Raw genomic sequence first — 19,580 nt, 5'->3', positions numbered from 1 at the left:
GAAAATATAAACAGAGAACAGCGCCCCTAGAGGACAAACACGGTAATGCACTGCGTTTAACCAGGATAATACTTTTGGTTTCAGGGGCTTACCAGACAGAAAAAAAGAGGAAATGAAAGTATTCGTCGACATTTCACATCGTGCACGACTGAATGACTCAATTAACCACTGTTAACGTCCTCAGATGACAGTCCAAATATGGACAAAAATGGCAAAGGCGGAATGTTGTTAAAGGTTCGCAATTTTTCAAGTGTGTGTTAAAACAGCAGTCACCTGCCCATATGAAGACTGAAAGAGGTTTTCTTTGCTGTAACAGTTCTTCCTGTTCATACTGGCGATTAAAAGATCCCCTTCAAATGTGTTTTCATTGTATATGATGGGGGCCAAAATCCACAGTGTGTCCACACAATCATTTTGAGCAAAAATGCATTTTAAAGTTAATCTGAAGCTTATATGAGGCTTCAGCAGTCTGAGTTAGTCATATCAAGTGGATATCCACATTTACAGTCTTTTTAGCATAAAATTCCATGCAGTGGAAGTATAGCAGCAAAAAGAGGGACTTCGGCACTAAAAAGACTGTAACATTGAAAAATATCTACATGATTTGACCAATTTGGATGACTAACAGCTTCAGCTAAACTTTTAAATACATTTTTGCACAGAAGGAGGCTTGTGGACATTGTAAATGCATTTTGAAGGGATCTTCTAATGGCCAGTATGAACAGGAGAAATGATAATTGCAATGAAAACCTTTTTCAATGTTCATTTGGGCACCTGACTATTGTTTTAAGACAGACTTGAGAAAATGTGAACCTGTCCTTGAAGCACATTTACTCAAAAGGGTATTTTACATAACTTTAAGTTTTTAAATTGTATGTTACTATATACTTCCACTCTACTACATTACAATCAAGATCCTAAATATATTCTATCTAAAATGCATTTTTAGATAAATTGGCAGAGAAAATCCTCACATTTTAGAAACAAATTGTCATTGTTTATTTGTTTAATAAATTACTTCAGTCATTAATTTATTATCAGAATTGTTGGCAAATCAGTTTTAGTTTGTATTAACTAATGAACTTAACAACTATCACAGCTAAAATATACTTTTTATAGCAATAAATTTCTATGACAGCATAGTTATTTTGCATTGAAAACATACAATGAGCTTACAAAATATATTATTTTAAAATAAACCTTCCCAACAGTATATTAGAAATAGTTAAAATTTACTGCACCTCAAATAGCTGCATTAAAATTCTTGGTTTCATTTTCTAGTAAGCCATAAAGGGTTTACACAAGTTACAACAAATGGCTTTATTTTTATGAATCAAATTAGTTATTAAGGCTTTATAATTAATTATAAACCATTAAAAGGGAAATATTTGGGTTGTAAAAAAAATATTTGGCTGGTGTATCCTCCTTTGTTAGGAGCCATTCTGCATGATCAGTACTTTTGATACTACAGTTCATTTTTACATATGAATGTTACTTCAGTAAGACTTTTGGTTATAATGGGAGTGTTTTACAGTCTGGTATTACTACTTTTACTCAATACAGAATATGAGTAAGTGACTATGAGGATTATATCTGATAGAAGTACTTCTTCTATGACTTATCAAATGCCTGTTGGTGGTATAATAAAGATCTTGTGGCTGAAATATTTTCTGATCTCTGGAAAGAGGAAAACATAAAAAAATACACATGAATATTGACATATTTATTAGGAAATGGAGCAGATCTTTACATATAGAAACATAATCACAGTAATACTTTGAAAAGCCTACATGCTGCTCATCATTTACAAACTAGCCATTAAATCACCTGAGATCAAGATAATTGTAGTTTTATGGCAGTAAACATTGATACATTCATCAGTAATAAATGCACATTTTTTTGGAAGTAGCTAGAGCCATTTACCCGATAAAATACAACACCACAAATGAAATGGCTGATGGTCACAAACAAGATGTACCATGAAAAGCACAGAGGCAGAATGCTTTTATTGTGCTTCAAATGTTACCCTGAGCACATAGTCTTACAGGTCCTTGGATTTTCAAGGTATATCTAACCCATCTAACACCCGACAATCAAATCACAATAACACACCACTGAGGGGTCAAACAGGTTTGTTGCAATTAGAATGTCTGTCATGGACTTTAGTTTTCAAATGATACTTTGAAAACATCACTAAGTACAGCAGGATATTGCAAACATTACAATACAACACTTTCATTCAACCTTTATCTGAATAAAGTGGGTGTCAGAATCACTGTAAGCCAGTTTGAGTGGTTTATTCCACATGAAAATGCAGAGAAAAGTAAACCTAATCAGAGCACTTATTTCAACAATCTTTTCCATCTTTTCACATCATGAGTGGAATTTGCTTTTAACTTGAACAGCCAGTATAAGCACTACCTAACCAGTAAGTTTGAAAGAGTATGAAACAAGATCTGAGTGTGAAGTCATCCATGACACATTCTTTTTGTCATAAGCATTGATAGTCTGAAACACCAAGTTATCGGCCATGTGTTGAGATGAGACAAACCCGGATTATATACTACTAGCCCCAATCCCTTTACAATATTCTACTACATCCCCATCTACAACGATTATAGAGGAAAATACAATAATAGTGGAACATTTTCTTCATATCATATCATATCATATCATATATCATGGCATGTTATGTCAAAGAGGAGAAAATATAAAGATCATCATCACACTGGGTGCATGGAAAGTTGACGAGTCAAAAAGTTTGTAAATCTCAGTTTGAACGTTTTCACATCATTTGTAATCATTGATTTTTTTGACCAAAATGTTTTTTTTAATGAGTAAAAAAGAGAAACTGTTGCACCAAGACATTCAAAAGCAGACACTAGCAAGCCCATTTTACTTTGGCTCCCTTGTCCTACGGTTCACATCACAAGGATGAACATTTCATCCCTACTTTGTTGTGAATAAACACTCCTTGACTCCTTCCAATCAATCTGAAGTATTCCCTGAGTTTTCAGATTGGCGATTCCTGAGATGAGCCTAAGAGTGGAGGTATTTCTTTTTTTTCCCCCCAAAAGCAGTTGACTGTATGTGGTTTTTGAAAGTCTAAAAATATATATATAAATTATGGAACATATATTCAAAAGAGATTAAACTGAATATAAAAAAAAGAAATTAATGCATCTTACACATGATTAGTGCAGAGTAACATTGCATTGGTTTTGGCATAGATAGATAGGTATCACAAAGGGTCTCTTTTCTGAGAGGCTCATTGTGCACATAACTAAAAAAACAGAAAAATCATACAAGGCAAAAGGAAATAAAATCACAGTTTACGTCAGTCCTCTTAAAACTATGTACCTGTACAGTATGTACTGTATATTGTTACTCATTGTGTTGCAATATCTTATTGTTACACTGTATTTATACGACATTGAATTATTGTTAAGGACAAGTTGTTATCAAGCACATATGTACAAAGTAATACGAGTACCTGGATGTTAGAAATGTGTTACCCAAATATATTCTCAAGTCATATGTAGCTTTGAATGACATTTGGCAGTTTTCTGATGTCTGGTCGAACATTCATTGCCGAGAGGCTTCAACAGGAGCATAAGGAGAAGCTGCAGCACTCTTTGATGAAAATAAATACGTAGTATGATTTTAAAAAAGGCTTTAGAATAATTTTACATATATATTAATTGGGTGTAAAAGTCTTGTCAGCTTCTCCTGTAAAACGGGAGTAAAATGCTGATTAGCTAGCTAGTTCTATATGCTCCTCCGTGCAGGCTTGGTGTTCCTGAACTATCACCCTACTAAGGGTTATAGGGAGGTAATGTCTTAAATAACTACCTAGAAATGGATCACTCTGGATATAAACAAAAACACCAGCCTTCCCACTGGCAACATCATGTCTGATTCTGCCTCATTTTATTCAAGTATCAAGAGGAGAGCTAGCTGGACCCCTCAGTAACTCAGTCCAGGTCAAGTATCTTATTAGAAGTGATGATGTACATGTGTTGAGTATAGTATCACATTTGTTGGAATTCTATCAAATCCAAATTGAGATAATTATAAAGCAGGAGTATTTGTCACAGCAGCCAATAACACAAGAATATACTGTGGATGTTTCTGGCTCCCAGAATTAATAAGGAAGTTATTGCTACTAATGACAAATCCTGCATCAATACTGTAGTGCAAAAAGGATTTGATTTAATCCCAATTCAAATCACAATCTCCAAAACTGTATTCCAAGCAGAGAATATTTGGTTTACCATCAGTGGTTAGGATGACAGTTTTAGTAGCAAGGCCAAGCATGCACCAATGAGGTAGACTGTGCACCTTTAAACAGCCAACAAAACGCTGGATGAAAAGAATGAAATGATTAAAAAAAACAAAAAAAACCCCAACTCTGACCAAAAGCTGGAAAACACTTCTGGTCTGACATTCATTTGGCCCCAGGAAAACTGGATGGTCAATTGCAATATTGGCAGGTGCCAATACATTGCCTATAGCTATACCCTAAAACCCGTCCCCTGTGTTTTCACAAACCCTCCCGTTCCCCATGCTATATGCACACTAACATTCATTACAGAGGTACCAACTGTCACTCCTCTGCCTCATCAGATAGTGAGGTGTAACAGTCAGGAAGGAGACAAAATGGTAAGGCAGCAAAAGTGTAGGTCTATACTAAACATACTGACTGACTGTTGCGCAAAAACAGAAGAGGTGTAATGCCCACAGCAGAGGCAAAGTATCACATAAAAGAAAACGCAGATTCTATAGGAACTCATCAAGATAATCCGTCACATGGCATTGCTCACTACAATCTCAAACCCCTCAAAGAACAGCAGTGATTTATATATTTAGAAAGCGTCCTGAGTGCAATAATACAGCAGTATTCCTGAGTGTTACACCAAATGAAAAACAACAACAAAAGAAAACTTCAGCAACATTCTTCATGAGAAATCATTTCAACCTGAGGTAGTTCCAAAAGCAGCTTCAACAGGTGGAAGGGGATCTGGCGTCCCATCTCTCCATCAAAGCAGTTTGATTGGCCTCTGTGCTTCCCCCAGCTTCAGTGTTGCCCGACTCCTCGTTTAATCAGAGGTCTCGGGAGGCGGTGCTGAGTGGCTGTGCTCCTCCTCGTCCCCTTTCAAGGACGATGGTTTTCCCTGAGAACCCGGTGAGGACTGTTGTGCTTTGATTGGGCAGTTGGCAACCATGTGGTCGATGCTCTGGCAGAAATGGCACTTCTTGGGCTGGGGTGGTAACTTGCACTCTTTGGCGTGGTGGTCCAGGCCTCCACAGTTGTAGCACCTACAAGAGCAGAGCGCATTTAATCAGGTATAATGTGTGTTTAAAGACATAAGACAAAAATATTCTGCTATGAATAATAATTTGTGATCTGATTTTTCAATGAGAAAATTCAACTGAGTGGAGACAAACTCCACTCAAACCTACCTCTGACTAAATTATTTATTATAATTGGTGATAAGGGAAAACATGGTCAAATGTCTTACACCAGTTGTGCGGAACATGCACAATTTCTACTGAACTTTAAAGCAAGACTAGAAAAACAAACAAACAATCACCTAGGACATAGACAACCCGGTAGAGAACCTAAGGCCAAAGGAGAAGCTGTGGTTTCCTGCACCTAGCAGAAATCCCTAAATTTTAAAGTCTGTCATGGAATTTTCCATCTTTAGGGGTTATAAATTGGGTTATACTTGGTCAAGCATGGGCCTTAGGGTCACACTAATATTCTTAAGCAGAAGGAGACATTTTCTCCTTTCCTTGAGACTCAGAGTAATTATCTGTGATGTTTGGGAAAGTGGGAGCCACTCTGATAAAGACTGAACCAGCATTGTCCCGGTAACCAGGGTCAGGGAGATGGCCCGAGACTCCCTAGCCAACACAGATGATAGGTGAATGCGTAAATTCGTGGGCATAATCAGACATTCAAAACAGAATACGCTGACGGTGACCTGAAGCTCCATGCAACGTGACCTGAACTGACACAGGTAAAATGCAGTTCCTTGTTTGAAACTAGGGAACCAATTAGACTAATTTTTCATATTGTGTGCTGATCTGTTGGGGTTAAAGACTAAAGGTTAGACCTTCAGAAGGCAGAATGGGAAGAGATAGCATCAGATGCAAACCATCTTGATGTTTACTGTTTCTGTTCTCTGCTTGGCCAACCAAGTGTTTCAATAAATATTCTCAGCATAAGACATCAGGCTCCTCAACGCTTTCTTCTACATGAGGTGTTGACCAATGCTCAGAATTTTTCCACAACAACCTCAAGTGTAAAAAAGTGGAAGTTACAACACATTCCGTGAACATGTGAAAGTGACCGTCAAAGAAGGGTCAATGTTATCTGCAAAGCCATAAAACATCAGCATGTAGCTGGTAGATGTCCTGGTGGAAGACCATATATGGATGTAGGAATGTAAGAAAGGGGAGATGTATATATATAAAAAGAAAAGCCAAGAGAGTCTGGGGATCTCTCCTTTTGGCCTTCCTTTTTGGGTCGTCACTTGAGGTCCTTTTGCCAGTTCGCTTTTGTGCATCTTCAACTTTATACTCAAGTTTTTGCATTTTGCATTACTCATTTTTGAGAAAAACAAATACAACTGGTTTATGCATTAATGCAGCTAAAATGTTCATGAACACAATGATTTTCCCACACATTTCGTACTGTCTGACAAGTTGGGGACATGTCAATAAAACCACGCTAAAGCCAATATAATCTCTGCACAAACAAACAATAAAAACTCTAGACATGAAGCCACAAGGATACCATCATTGCAATATTTTGAAAAGGCACAGCTTATCAAGCTGGGAAAACATGGTTAAATACAGTAGACTGTGTTTTGTCCTCAAGGTATCACACAATATGGCTCCTCCACCACTCTGTGCTTATATCACATTAAAAACAAGCCAAACTACTAGAGCAACAACTAGAGGAGAGTGCCTTAATCCAAGAAGACAAAGTAGTTTTGGCCAATCTGCTTTTTCTGTCAGAGCATCACAAGATTGGAACAATTTACAACAATACATAAGAAACTGCCAACTACCATTCATTCACCACAACATTAAGAGCCTCGTTCATTAGAAATCAAACTTGTGAACATTAGAATAGTGAGGTGTTTTTCATGTTGTTTGTTGTCTTACTTGTCATTATTATGCTTGGTGTAAGAGCTGTTCTTGTTTATCATAAGCTTTGTATATAACATCCACACTTTACCAGTCCTGACATTGTGTTGTTGTGCTATTTGTCGAATGTGTTGTCGTGCTATTTGTTGAATGTGTTGTCGTGCTATTTGTTGTATGTGTTGTCATGCTATTGTTGATTTTGTCTGTCTTAAGACCTGTGTTTCTTGTCTCTATGCAGTTCAGGCTTGTTTGTATCAGCATATTCTCACCACTTTTATTGTTGATGGTATTTTCAATGCTTTCATTCGTAATATTTGTGCTTCAAACTTTTGCCTGCCCAGGGAAAACAGATGAAAATTAGCCTTTCTGCCTAACTCTGGCATATTTTCAGAAATGTTATTAATATGCACTGTCCCTGTCAGTAATACAATTAAATTAAATTGTATTTACATACACTCCAACCAAAGTCCCTGACTTGTGCTCATCTCTAAGGTCTTCTGGTATCTTCTTCCAGGTGAGAAGGTGCCCCCCTGGGATATGGCTGACATGAAATTTACAAATTTATAATGAAATTTGCTAAGGATAAACTTGCAATGTTTATTAACAGAATTGTAAAAGTTTAGATTTAACGATTGAGATCAACCTGTTGCACATGTGATAGAGGTATAATTTCAGTACAGAATCAGGTTGAAAGGTTTAATATAGGTGTTTAATCGGCCAAACTGTTAAGGCCAGGGCATCGAAGCAACCCTATAAAACCGGGCGAGTGCCCTCGACCGTCAGAGTAGGCCTCCTCCAGTGAGGACCCGTTAGAAGGCCATCTTGGAGTACTTTCAAACCTCCAACACCTATTTGCACCAATACACTTCATTGCAACCTGGCTGTCAGGCATTCCTGACTAAAAAAGCCTGTTTAGAGCGGTTCAACAACAGCTGGTAATTATAGAAGCCAGGCTGAACCCTGGTTCCCTAAGCAAGGCTGGGATGGTCTTGCATGTAGATTTTGGGAACCCCTTCAATACCTAGGTCAGAGGTAGAGGACAGCCATCTGCTGGTGACTTATCCACACTGGCAGGGGGTATCAGTTATCTGAAGGCAGAAACCATTACACTATAGTAAAATGTTTGCAAGAGCAAGAGAGGACCTTTTAGCTTATCCTAATTTGTATTTAATGGAATTCTTCCCTAATGAGATTTATTGTATGATTGTATGACTTTTGTTTACTCAACAGGTCATAGAGTCCTAGCTTAGGAGTGATTTAGGAAAATTCTCAGGCAACTCTGAGCAAGGAAGGGACAGAAACTTTTATCTTACTGAGGAGGTGTGGTTGACCTGTTGCTGGGTATGACTCGTTTTTTAAAAAAATGTATGATTGGTTGATCAAAAAAAAAAAAAAACATTCTTAGTGGTAATGGGAATATAATGGAGAGTGAAATTAATAGGCCTAATCATAGAACTTAGTCTCTATGAACACATGGTGTAATTGTAAATACTATTTTATGTAATGAACATTTCTGTTGAATAAATTGTATGTCTTACTTTAAAAGTAGCCTATGAAATATTTGAAAACACAGGTCTACTTGTGCAGTAGCCTATTCACATGCTGATAGTTGTTATATTTATTTTCTTATGTTTATTTACCATGCTGGTAATTTTAGTACTTAATCTATTTGATATTAACAGGGGGATAAATGGCTTAGCTTTCATCAATTTCTGTGATTGCTGTAAGTAGCAGCGTTGGTTGGCATGTAAATCTTTCTTTTTCCAGCTGCCAGCCAATTCCAAATTTTTCCAGTTGCCAAATATCTTAGTGTTGTGATCACTTTCATTTCTGGCATCATAGCATTATTGTGTTGGGTGGGAGATGTGAGTGTATCTCTAATGAGATCGACCACAAACATTATCCCTGCACGATTTAATCTGTAGCATTTCATTAACTCATTGTCATTCAGCGTTTGGAGAGTATTTCTCCTGCCTCTGTCTTTCCACCATTTTCTCCTCTGCTTAAGAAACTCTGAAGCCTCTTAAAAGTCCTCCTCCCTACACCTAACAGTTTTTCACTGTAGGAGCTCTCTTAAGCACCAAGATACTTTGTGAATAACTTTTGTCTTTACCAGGTTCTAGTCTTAACTGTAATTCTTAGAAATATAATTATTAAATAATAATTCTAAGAATTTTCTTAGAATTACATCACCAGCAGCAACTATTTGTACTAGGACGCTTTATGAATACGGCCCCACGGCTTTATCTACCTTGTTTAACTCTGATAGAAGGACCACTATGTCCAATCCCAAAACAGAATGAGATATTTGTTAAGATCACAATTGTTAACAATTGAATGTTGTCTCTCCAGAGAGTGCATAAACTACATTTAAACAGCTCACGTCGTCTCTTTATCTACATCCTCACAAAAAGCAGAAGTAAATAAATGTGTTAAAAGCCTTGCAAGTTTTTCAAGTTCATTAGAGGCCACAAAGCTGCAACCCTGGCCTGGTTCACTCATTCATCTGCTTTCCACCAGCAGATGAATGTGAAAACACTTTCTCTGCACATACATCATTCTGCACAGTGAAGCTCAAACATCCAAATGAAGTGACAATAAGCAGAACACATTTTTGAGTGCAAAGGGACTTTAAGTTGCACCTGTTTGCCACTAGATGGCAACATTTCACCTGGAATGACTTGAGTTTGTATTTGGTCATAAATCTTGCAAGGCCATTCCAGGTCACACCACGCTGCTCTACACAAAAGGTTGAACCACTTCAAAACATGTCTTAACTTTTCTTAGATAGTCAAAAATTACAACCAAAAGCTATAAAATCATCTTATTAGCAAGCTTTTAGGCAAGCAGGAGTGTTTCTAGGGTTTAGAAATTCATACAATGAGATTGAGAGAATTACAAGAATTATGTGGCAGAGCTCCTTTTTTGGAGTCAACTGAGTATGAGTAGAATGCAGCATCACATCTGAAGATATTGTGAACAGCTTGCCCTATTTGTCAGTTTGTCACTGCTCAAAATAGGCTTCCCATTGGATTCTATTGTATCAAAGTAAGACACCCGTTTCATCAGATTGAACTGGAGAACTGAACACCATGAGGGGTCAGCGCAAGCCATAAGGGTGCCATCAGCCACCTCTGTTTGGACATAATCTATAGAATGGCCACGCGTGCACGGGCAATAGACAGATGGATAGTAAGAGTGGGATGGTCAGTTTGTACCACTGCGGACCCCCTGTCGCCATTGTTGCAGCAGATGAGGTTTGGACAGGGCGGCTGCCGAGGGGTCAGTGTGGCTTTGTAGCAGTGGCCGTTGGGGTGGTGTCAAGGTCTATACCGTCACATCACAGAACCTCCCTACATCAGCATCGATCAGGAGGCAAGTGGAGGGAAGGGGAAGTGGTCCTTTGTCCTTTGAAAAGCTGCAGTAATGACCTCTGAACCCTGACCTGTGCCACCTTCCCCTCAGTTCTCTTACCCCCAAACCCATCCCTGCCCCCAGTCCTCTTGCATTTACTCATACACTGTTGCCATGACAACTGTGACCTTTCACCCTCTTGCTGGGCTCTTGCATCTGTTATCAATTAAATGGACAGGAGCTTTTTCCTCTCCCTCAGTCATGTATACACTCACAAAGGTGGTCTATGAAATGTGGACTGAAAAACGGGTTCACTTTGGTGGCAAAACTTGAACTCAGAACTGGTCTAAAACTATCCCAAGGATATCTGATTATCGGTTGTATATATGATCAATCAATCATAAATAAAACCATGCAACACCATTCAATGTTGCATAATGAAATATGCTAGACGGAAAGATATCTTGTCCATGGATCAGTGTGGTCCAGGGAGAGTTATTGAACCACAGCGAGCCTCCCAGGACTCTTTGAGGCGGTAATGATCTCTGCTCTCACACTGACTACTCTCTGCCTCTAATCACAACTGACAGTGGGGTGAAGTTGATACACCTCTAACCCCGCACCATACTGATATTCAAAGAATGACCCAAAAATCAAGGCCCCCTTAGCATTATTGCCTTTGCTTGAAATCCTTGGATTTTCAGAAGAAATATTTTAGGAACAAAGATTTATTGTTAGGTTGAGCAGCATTGAGTTTTTAGCTTTTTTTTGGTGACTTTCACAAGACCTGGACTTGTGAAATTTGCTCTTACTTTTCAAGGATCATGTATATCTTCAGTTGAAATGAAAATACTGTATAGTTTTTCCTACAGCATCAAAGACATTCTTATGGCTACTTGTATCATACCGAGATGACTACAACTGTCAAGCATCTGTAAAAATTCTTCATTCTCTAAAGAGGAAGAGGTCCTGGAAAAAACAAAAAACTCTGTACTTTTCTAGATTAATTTAGATTTTTGAGTTATTAGTTCAGTTTCAGAGCTTCAAATCTCATTGGTAGAGGAGGTTTAGGAAGAGAGAGAGTCATTGAGTGTGAATTCACTAGGGGCCTGCAGATTTAAACAGTTATTGATCCAGGTCACACGTCAAGCCTACTGGTGTGACCCTTGCTAGGGCTAGAGGTGGGGGTTGGGGTTGAGGGAGAGGAAGGAAAATAGGGAAAAACTAAAAACACTATTGTATATCTGATCCAAACTGAAAACAATGACTGTTTGTGGACTGCTGAGCTCTTGAGCTTCCAATGGCACCTAATATAAAAGGACCTGTTGTCGTCACATACAGTATACTGTAGTTTACATCTATTCTTTTTTTCATCTTAAGTCAAGATCTAATCTGTATATTGTAATGAAATGAGTTCTGTTGTAATGCTAGTGTGAATGAATGGCTGTTGTAGAACTATTTCATTATTTGGGAGTTCTCCAGCTTGATTTTCTGCAAAATATCCTCTGATATTTGATGAGTTATGCATCCAATGCAGCAAGGAGAAAACATAATGAGATGCACCATTATACAGCATCTCACAGAGGCAATGAAATTACACACTATACTCATTTTTGCAGTTTATGTGACATTGATGTATTTCAGAACACCCATTTTATTTGCTTTTGGAAGGGAGCAATGTAAATGTCTTTCCTGTTTTCTCCCAGTTCATCCCTGCTTACCTATCACCTTTTGAGCGTCGCTTCTGGACCTTCTTGCCTTTGGGTCTCCGCTCGCTGCCCACACAGTGGATGCCACCTGGTCCTGTAACTCGCTGCGACTCCAGGCCCTTCGATGACTTTTTGAAGGTAAACTCCACTGCTTCGCCTTCCTTCAAGCTGCGGAAGCCTTCCATGTGCAACTTGCTCTGAAGGGCAGAAGGGGAGAGGAATTAATCATCAAAATTATTGCTTTGATGTTTAGGAACTCCCTTTGCTTCATGATAGCCAGAGTCAAATCACAATGGGATGAATGAAGGTTTTCTCTTATTACAGACATACAGCAGATAAATCTAAATGTGACATGTACAGTGATAATTTGATTTTTACACCACCAATGACCAAATCAACTCCACAGTGAGCCTGTGGAGACTTTGACCCTTGAGAACAACCCCCACCCATTCTTCTCTGTGTGGTACCATCAGAGCCAGATAGGACTTATCAGGTTTTTTGTTATTTTAAGGTGATCATTATGTCTCACCTGACAAATAAACACACTTTACAAAGCTTGCTGTTCCCACCATACCCTGCAGTTATAAGATACTGTTGCTTAGTGCTGCTTTGTCTTTTTGCTGTGTTTGAGTAGTAAACCTGATGAGGATAACCTTCAACCCATCCCCCCTCTGGAGGAACAGCATTCCACACTGCCGCCCCCACCCCCATCTCTCTTCCCACCCACATCACAAAGCTCCACTAACACACTGACCACCACCACTAACCCTAAACTGCAGGATGCAGGGGTTAGCGCAAGGGTTGGGGGTGGGGTGAGAAGGCAGCATGGCTTCTCTGGGAGGTTGAGGATCAGGGTGACATTCCTTGGATAGTTGTTTGGCAGAAAGACATGCAAGATAAAGGTTGAGGGGAGGCACTGTTGGTCTAAATGATTGATATCTACCTTTGATATCACTGCCTCAATATGTAACATCTTGTTAATGAAAAAAAAACAACAAAAAAAACATGGGGATTTCATTTTGCAGCTTGTTTGATGAAGAGCAGAATTGCAGGGGCTGATTCGCTTAATTAATCAACAATGGGGACGGCAATGGAACTGGAGGTTCAAATGCTGAGAGTAAACAATAATTTGGCCTCCTGCGTATCTAAATACTCATTTAAACTATGTTCACCTGAAATGACCTTTGAGAAGGCACCTTTCTCTGTAGTAGTGTCTTGCCAGAATCATTTCAAATTCCCAAAGAAAAAAAAAAGAGATGAAGGAAGGTGTGGTGCGGTTTTGAGGATCAAACCCAGCACCTTTCTAACACAACATGGGAAACCCCTCTCTAAAATTCCCTTGGCGGGATCGTGAGATTACATTGTCACAACTATAGCACACTGTTGAGAAAGATCAATGATGTAGCAGGTTTGTTTTGACAGACATTTAATCCCACTTTGTTTCTTTCAGTTTTGGATGAATTCACATCCGTCTTTTACAGTAATTACAAGTCTGCATTTTGCTTTTACCACAAGCATTCAAACTGATTCACAGAGCACAAGGTTTATTGTGAGGAAAGTCTGAGGCCCAATATTAAATCAAACCCAACATTACAGGACAATCCTTTCAGACTGGCTGCTCATTAAAAGATCTAAATCTCCAGGATACACAGTCAGAATAATAAACCGATAATCACGCCTGATAAAAAAACGCTTGAGCAAAACAAAAACAAACAAAAGAGCCATCTTCTCTAATCGCTAATCCTGTGATATTCACCAACAGTTGAGCATCTGCTGCAAAGTCCTATGCAGCGAGAAAACACGTTTGGTGAGCCATGACATTTGAGTGGTAACATGGACGTCTGCCGAGCCTCAATCCCATCAGGCTTCTCTGCCCTGGTGACCGTTAACCCACTTCGTCCCCCATGTGTGACCTTCCCCACCCCCATAACGGACCCTCAGCAGCCACATGCCCACATCAGGTCTAGCCGAGTTACCCACAGGCAGGTACAAGATCAGAGTGGGGCCTTTAACTTGAAGGACCTGATTATAAGTGGGGTCTACTGTAAACTTTCCAGAATTTGTCTGGAAGCCAAGTGAGGCAGAGAAAGACATCAGAGCTGTGAAGGACAAAAGCAGGACTGCTGCTGAGAGAGGGGCTCGGTCACGGCCGAGGGGTGCTTCATTCAGATGCATGGCTCTATTGTCCACCTGCACAAAGGCCAGTGGATCCTGGGAGTTAATTTTCCTTGACACGCGGCCACTAATTTTAGGGTAGAAGCCTTTTACATTGCCATAACCCCCTTACATCCATCATTGACACGTGTGCGTCTACCTTTTTTTCAGTGACAGAGAGGGAAGTTAGTCATTGGTTACGCATTTCTTGTGAATATAACATGAGAAATCCAAGTGTAAGTGTTGATAAAAGATGACAGGGAACGGTGTTAAATTCTGAGGTCTGAGGTGAAGATTATTACAACTTTGCTGTCTAAACTTGAGCTTCCTTTGAAGAATCTAAAGCGGAGCTGCAAAGATTAGACAATTTATCGATTGTTCAGTTGACAGAAATTTAATCATCTATTATTTTGATAATCAATTAATCATTTTGAGTCATTTTCTTAAGAAAAAATGCTCAAATTATCTGGTTCAAGCTCCTTAAATGTGAATATTTTCTGGTTTCTTAAGTCTTCTGTGATTGTAAACTGAACATCTTTAGGTTTTAAGACTGTTGGTCCGGACAAAACAACACGTTTGAGGTTGCACCTCAAGCTTCGGGAAACATTCTTCACCATTTCCTGACTAACCCTAACAAATGACTAATCGAGAAAGTAAACACCAGACGAATATGACACAATAATTTAAATAATTGTTAGTTGCAGCCGTAATCTGAAGCAACAATCAACTTGAGACAAAGAGGCACCCGCTTCTAATTTCTTTTAAATCTCTAACCAGGGGAGTAGCTAACTGTAAGTCTATGTCTCTGTCAGTTGAACTCGTGTTTTGGTTTGCAATATGAGTAATCAAAATCCAACCAACTTCCTGTGCATGTAGTCAAACAATATTTCAGTTACAACTGTTCCACAGAATATTTAAATGTCTCTATATGCATCATCATAAAACAGACAGCAGGAAGAGAGCTGCTTGAGTCTCACAACAGTGTGTGTGAACGTGAAAGCTGAATAGAATAAAAGTACAACATTATGGATGATAAGCCTAAATGTATGGGTGCATATATCACAAAAAGGGAAAAAAAGGAATTGTACTTTGGTAGGTAAATGTCTCCACAGCTGGAGGCCTTTAAATAAAATAAACCCTGGGATCTCCTGTCTTCTTTAAAGCTAATATAACACGCTACCGCACACACAGAGGAGGTTGAGCAGACAGAAAAGAGCCTTTAATCACTTTATGACAGGAACCTTGAGGTGAATGAGCAGCTAGTGGGGACTCCTCTCATTCACATGCTAACCCCTTTATCTTATCAGACAGCAATGGAGGCACACACTCACACGAGAACTGGGAGGGAAACGCACCCCCGCCTCCCCACCTCCCATTTTACCACTTGTATTTCAAAAGGTGAATGAAGGTTTTGGTTGAACCTGGCTGAACTGGGTAATTTACTGTGTGTGCCTTCAGTCTAAATGAGAAACATTAAAACCGAGAGTGAAGAATGGAAAGACTGTCTAATACAAGACAAAAAAAAAGATAAGATGAGTGTAAACTGTAACACTGCATCTGGTTACATTTATTCAACAAGTGTGACAATTTTAACAGCCCTCAGAGAAAAATACTTTAAAATATTGATGCATAAATATATAATCTCCGTTAGATCAGTTAAAATAAAAGTACCACAAAAGGCAAAATCTTATAATTGCCTGAAATGGTTCTGTGTAAAATGCATATTTGAACCTTATGATTAAGTTATTAATTTAGATGATGTGCCTTCTTCTTCTTTTCAATCTGTAATTCCAAAATCACTCAAAAGTCATTTCAACAGCTTCCATTCCGTCAACAGACGCCATGATAAATGGCAAAATAACCCATTCACTCATCACATTGCAAACAAACCCAAACGTGACCAAATATCGACTTTTCAACGGCTTCTGAAGAGGATCAATTACATGCTCTCTCCTCCTTTTAAAAAGCCGTTTTCATGCAGCTCACACGCCACTCTGATGAACCAATCTTGTGAGCATTGCTGCCAACTTTAAAGTTGTTTTAAGCATTAAAGCTACAGTTACTCCTTCATCACATCATGTTATCCCCCCACCACGAGGGAGACCCCGCAACACGTGTTCCTCTGAGAGAGATACACCCACCACACTGTTAAAAAAAACAACAAGCATCCATGGAAAGCAGATAAAATTACCATTTATTATCTTATTTTCCATCAAACCTATTTAAACGCCCGCTGGAGTATTAGTTTTATTGTTTTGATTCACTTAATTTTTTTTTTTCAGTATTTTTGATTCAGGTATCTTTTACTTGATGAGTCACTGCTTTAAAAAGGAAGACTAGTTTGGAGGGAAAAAAGTAAATTCATTAAACTGCATTGGAAACAGGTGGGATGATCTCACTCCTGCTGGTAAGAAATTTTACTTTCACTGGATTTTTTTGGAGCAAATAACTGGATATTTCTGCAGCGCAAATGTGCACATGGTTCTTCAAGTTTCTTCGTTATTAAACATTGGTCACAGTTTCAACCCCAGGGCAGATAGTCGTCCTACCTGATGGACAAATACATCAACCGGCTCGTCCAGTGGCACTCCCTCTCGGTTGGTCATGGACAGGAACCCGAAGCCCATGCGGACGTTGAACCATTTGCACACGCCGAGTCCGTGGAAAGACTGTGAATCTTCCTCGGTACTCGGTCCTTCATCTTCCTCGGTCTTACACACTCCTGCAATGAGAGGTGTGTGTAACGTTAGAAAAAAAAAACTTTCACAAAAGAAAGTACGTTTTAAAAAAGCACAAACTATATCCCCTCAAAAAAATGTTTAAAACCCGAAAACTTCTTTCTCTCGCTTTTCTGTATCATTAATCGATACGAATCAATAAATCGAACACAGTAACAAGCATCAGAGCAGAGCAGCATTAAGACTTCCACTCTCACTGAATGTGCCACGAGTTTGTACAAAATAAGTGATCTTGGAGGCTTCATGATGTCAGAATTTCTAAAGAGACTTTAATGCACTATTAGACACACGGATTGCACATCACATGTGAGAATAATGCCTTTAAAATGTTCCACTTAAATCAGACAGACAGTTCTCCACAAAACGACTCAATCGACCCGTGAAAAAGCAAAATAAATGAATCAATTAAAAAAAATGCAGCTTATTTAGTTACTCAACCTGGGAATTCCTGGTTAGAAACGGAGCCCATGTCTTCAGTTCTGCCTTGAGTCAAAATTAGCACCCAAGCTACCGTATCCTTTTTTTTTGTTTTTTAGCCCTCAAACTGGGTAATCCTCACAGATTGCCACTTTCATGCAAAATGCTGTGAAAAGCAGAAGCTGCGCAGCGAGAGGGAAAGCGGGAGAGGGAGGTAAACAAAGGGGGGCTGGCAACCTATTCCCCCTAAACAATGAGGGGTGGGGGGGTTAGAATTTGCTGAAGAATCCCCCCCTTTTAAAATTTTCAAAGACAATGCAAGGAAACCCAGCCCCTTCAGAAACCACTTTTATAACCCACCCCCCCACCCCCCCACACACAAAAAAAAGCTCCCAAAACTTACCTTCTGCCATGTTTGTGCGCCAGTGTTCACTACTGCCCTGTCTTTCTTTCTGTGGACGCGTTTTTTTTCTTCCTCTCTGTCCTGCAGTGGTCAGTTGGTCAATACAAATGACCATTTCTCATCCAACAAACCCCCCACACACTCTCGGTCATGTCCACGTGATTCACAATTATTGTCCCCAAGGATAGATTGCATATATTGTGTGATGGAAAGGCCCAAATGTGGGAACTGACCAATCACTCCTAAGCAAAAATCCTCATAATATTCTTATAATATTTCAATCAGGACGTCTATGTTTTTTTTATTTAAGAGTTCAGAGCCTTTACTAATTTACAATTACTGCAGGACAATTTGTAGTATTAATGTGTCCTCCAATGGTAAGGGAAGAAATTTTATTTGCAGTGTTTCTCTAGAAAAAAAAGTGATTTTCAGATATTTATCAAACAACCATCATCCTATCCAAAGAAGGGGGGTTGAATTTTGACACCATTAAACAGGGGAAATTAAATAAAATTCGTTTCAGCCTTAATAACCTTTTTAAAATATCATAGTCATATTTTCACCAGGAACAAAATGGAGTAAAATCTTTTAAAAAAGATCAAATTAGACGGGATTTTAAGTCAATTTAGGGGTTTTTACAAGGAAGAGAGTGTAATCAAGTGTATACTTTGATGAGACATTAAGCACTTTATCGTACTGCATCTCATATGTTGTCGTTAATGTGCACATTGGTTTCCATGTGATCAGTGAGTTGGTTAGCTGCTGTCCTAACATGCCAAAGAGCGGTTTGTGATCCACATGGAGGGGGAAGGGTTTCTCTCCGTGCAGAGGTGGAACAGCTAAATTGAGTCAAACAAACGAGGTAAGAGAGTAGAAGAAACAGACTTGATCTAAACAAAAGGATTAAAACGAAAATCAGTTTTCAGAAACAAGCCAAAGAAAAACAAGCCAAGCTGGTCAATTCATGGATCAATAGTGATTGATCACATCATGTTAAGATGTTGACTCTTGTCCTTGTGGAATGATGGATGAATCAAAAACAGGCAAGGAAAGTGATCTTTTAACCAAGCACTAAAAAAACCCCTCTAAATCGTAAATAACGAAAAGATAACGTAATTAATTTGTAGCCTAATGCAGTGGTTCTCAAAGTGGGGTTCGGGGACCCCCAAGGGTCCTTGATGGGTTCGTAAGAAAAAAGGAGAATAATTTATTTTCACTGTATTTCTATTCTTAAGTAACGCAATGAGTGAATGTGTGACTATTTTTGGTGGGTTTCATGCACTTTCTGTAATAAAACATCTAAAAGCAAAAATCTTATCAGATGGGGGTCCGTGGTCTAGTAGTTTGGGGGTTCTTGACGTGAAAAAGTCTGAGAACCACTGGCCCATTGAATGGAAGAATCGAAATGAATAATAATGACTTAAAAAACAAGTAGCATGAGAACGAGCTACTGTTTGTAAAAGTATTTTATTGTAATGAGTCTATGTCATCCTAAAATAAAGAAAAATATACCTGAGGAAATTATTCGTTTAGATTATTCTATACCAACAGATATCAGCAAGATAAGTGCAATTAATTATTTAATTTTTATGTTTGTGTGTTTGGGTTTGTTTGTTTGTTAAATGAAGAAATGGGTCATCTTATTGG

At 38.8% G+C, this 19,580-nt stretch overlaps 1 protein-coding gene across 3 annotated transcripts; it reads right to left on the bottom strand.

Moving 5' to 3' along the window:
* Positions 1–1,708: 1,708 nt before the first annotated feature.
* On the bottom strand, positions 1,709–18,124 carry lin28aa (lin-28 homolog Aa). Of its 3 annotated transcripts, none has more exons than XM_042424272.1 (4): positions 17,934–18,124; positions 16,925–17,097; positions 12,234–12,418; positions 1,709–5,319 (listed from the first exon to the last, which is right to left on the bottom strand). In XM_042424272.1, the coding sequence occupies exons 1-4, from the start codon at positions 18,046–18,048 to the stop codon at positions 5,100–5,102; spliced, it is 693 nt and encodes a 230-aa protein (XP_042280206.1). In that variant the 5' UTR covers positions 18,049–18,124; the 3' UTR covers positions 1,709–5,099. The 3 variants fall into 3 exon arrangements, with proteins under 3 accessions (XP_042280206.1, XP_042280207.1, XP_042280205.1); XM_042424273.1 differs by lacking the exon at positions 17,934–18,124 and adding an exon at positions 17,552–17,832; XM_042424271.1 differs by lacking the exon at positions 17,934–18,124 and adding an exon at positions 17,181–17,367.
* Between the last annotated feature and the right edge of the window lie 1,456 nt (positions 18,125–19,580).

This window comes from Thunnus maccoyii, chromosome 10 (genome assembly GCF_910596095.1).
Source record: "Thunnus maccoyii chromosome 10, fThuMac1.1, whole genome shotgun sequence".
Lineage (NCBI taxonomy): Eukaryota > Metazoa > Chordata > Actinopteri > Scombriformes > Scombridae > Thunnus > Thunnus maccoyii.
The sequence above is the reverse complement of the archived record's forward strand: the minus strand, read 5'-3'. Positions and strand labels throughout refer to the sequence as shown.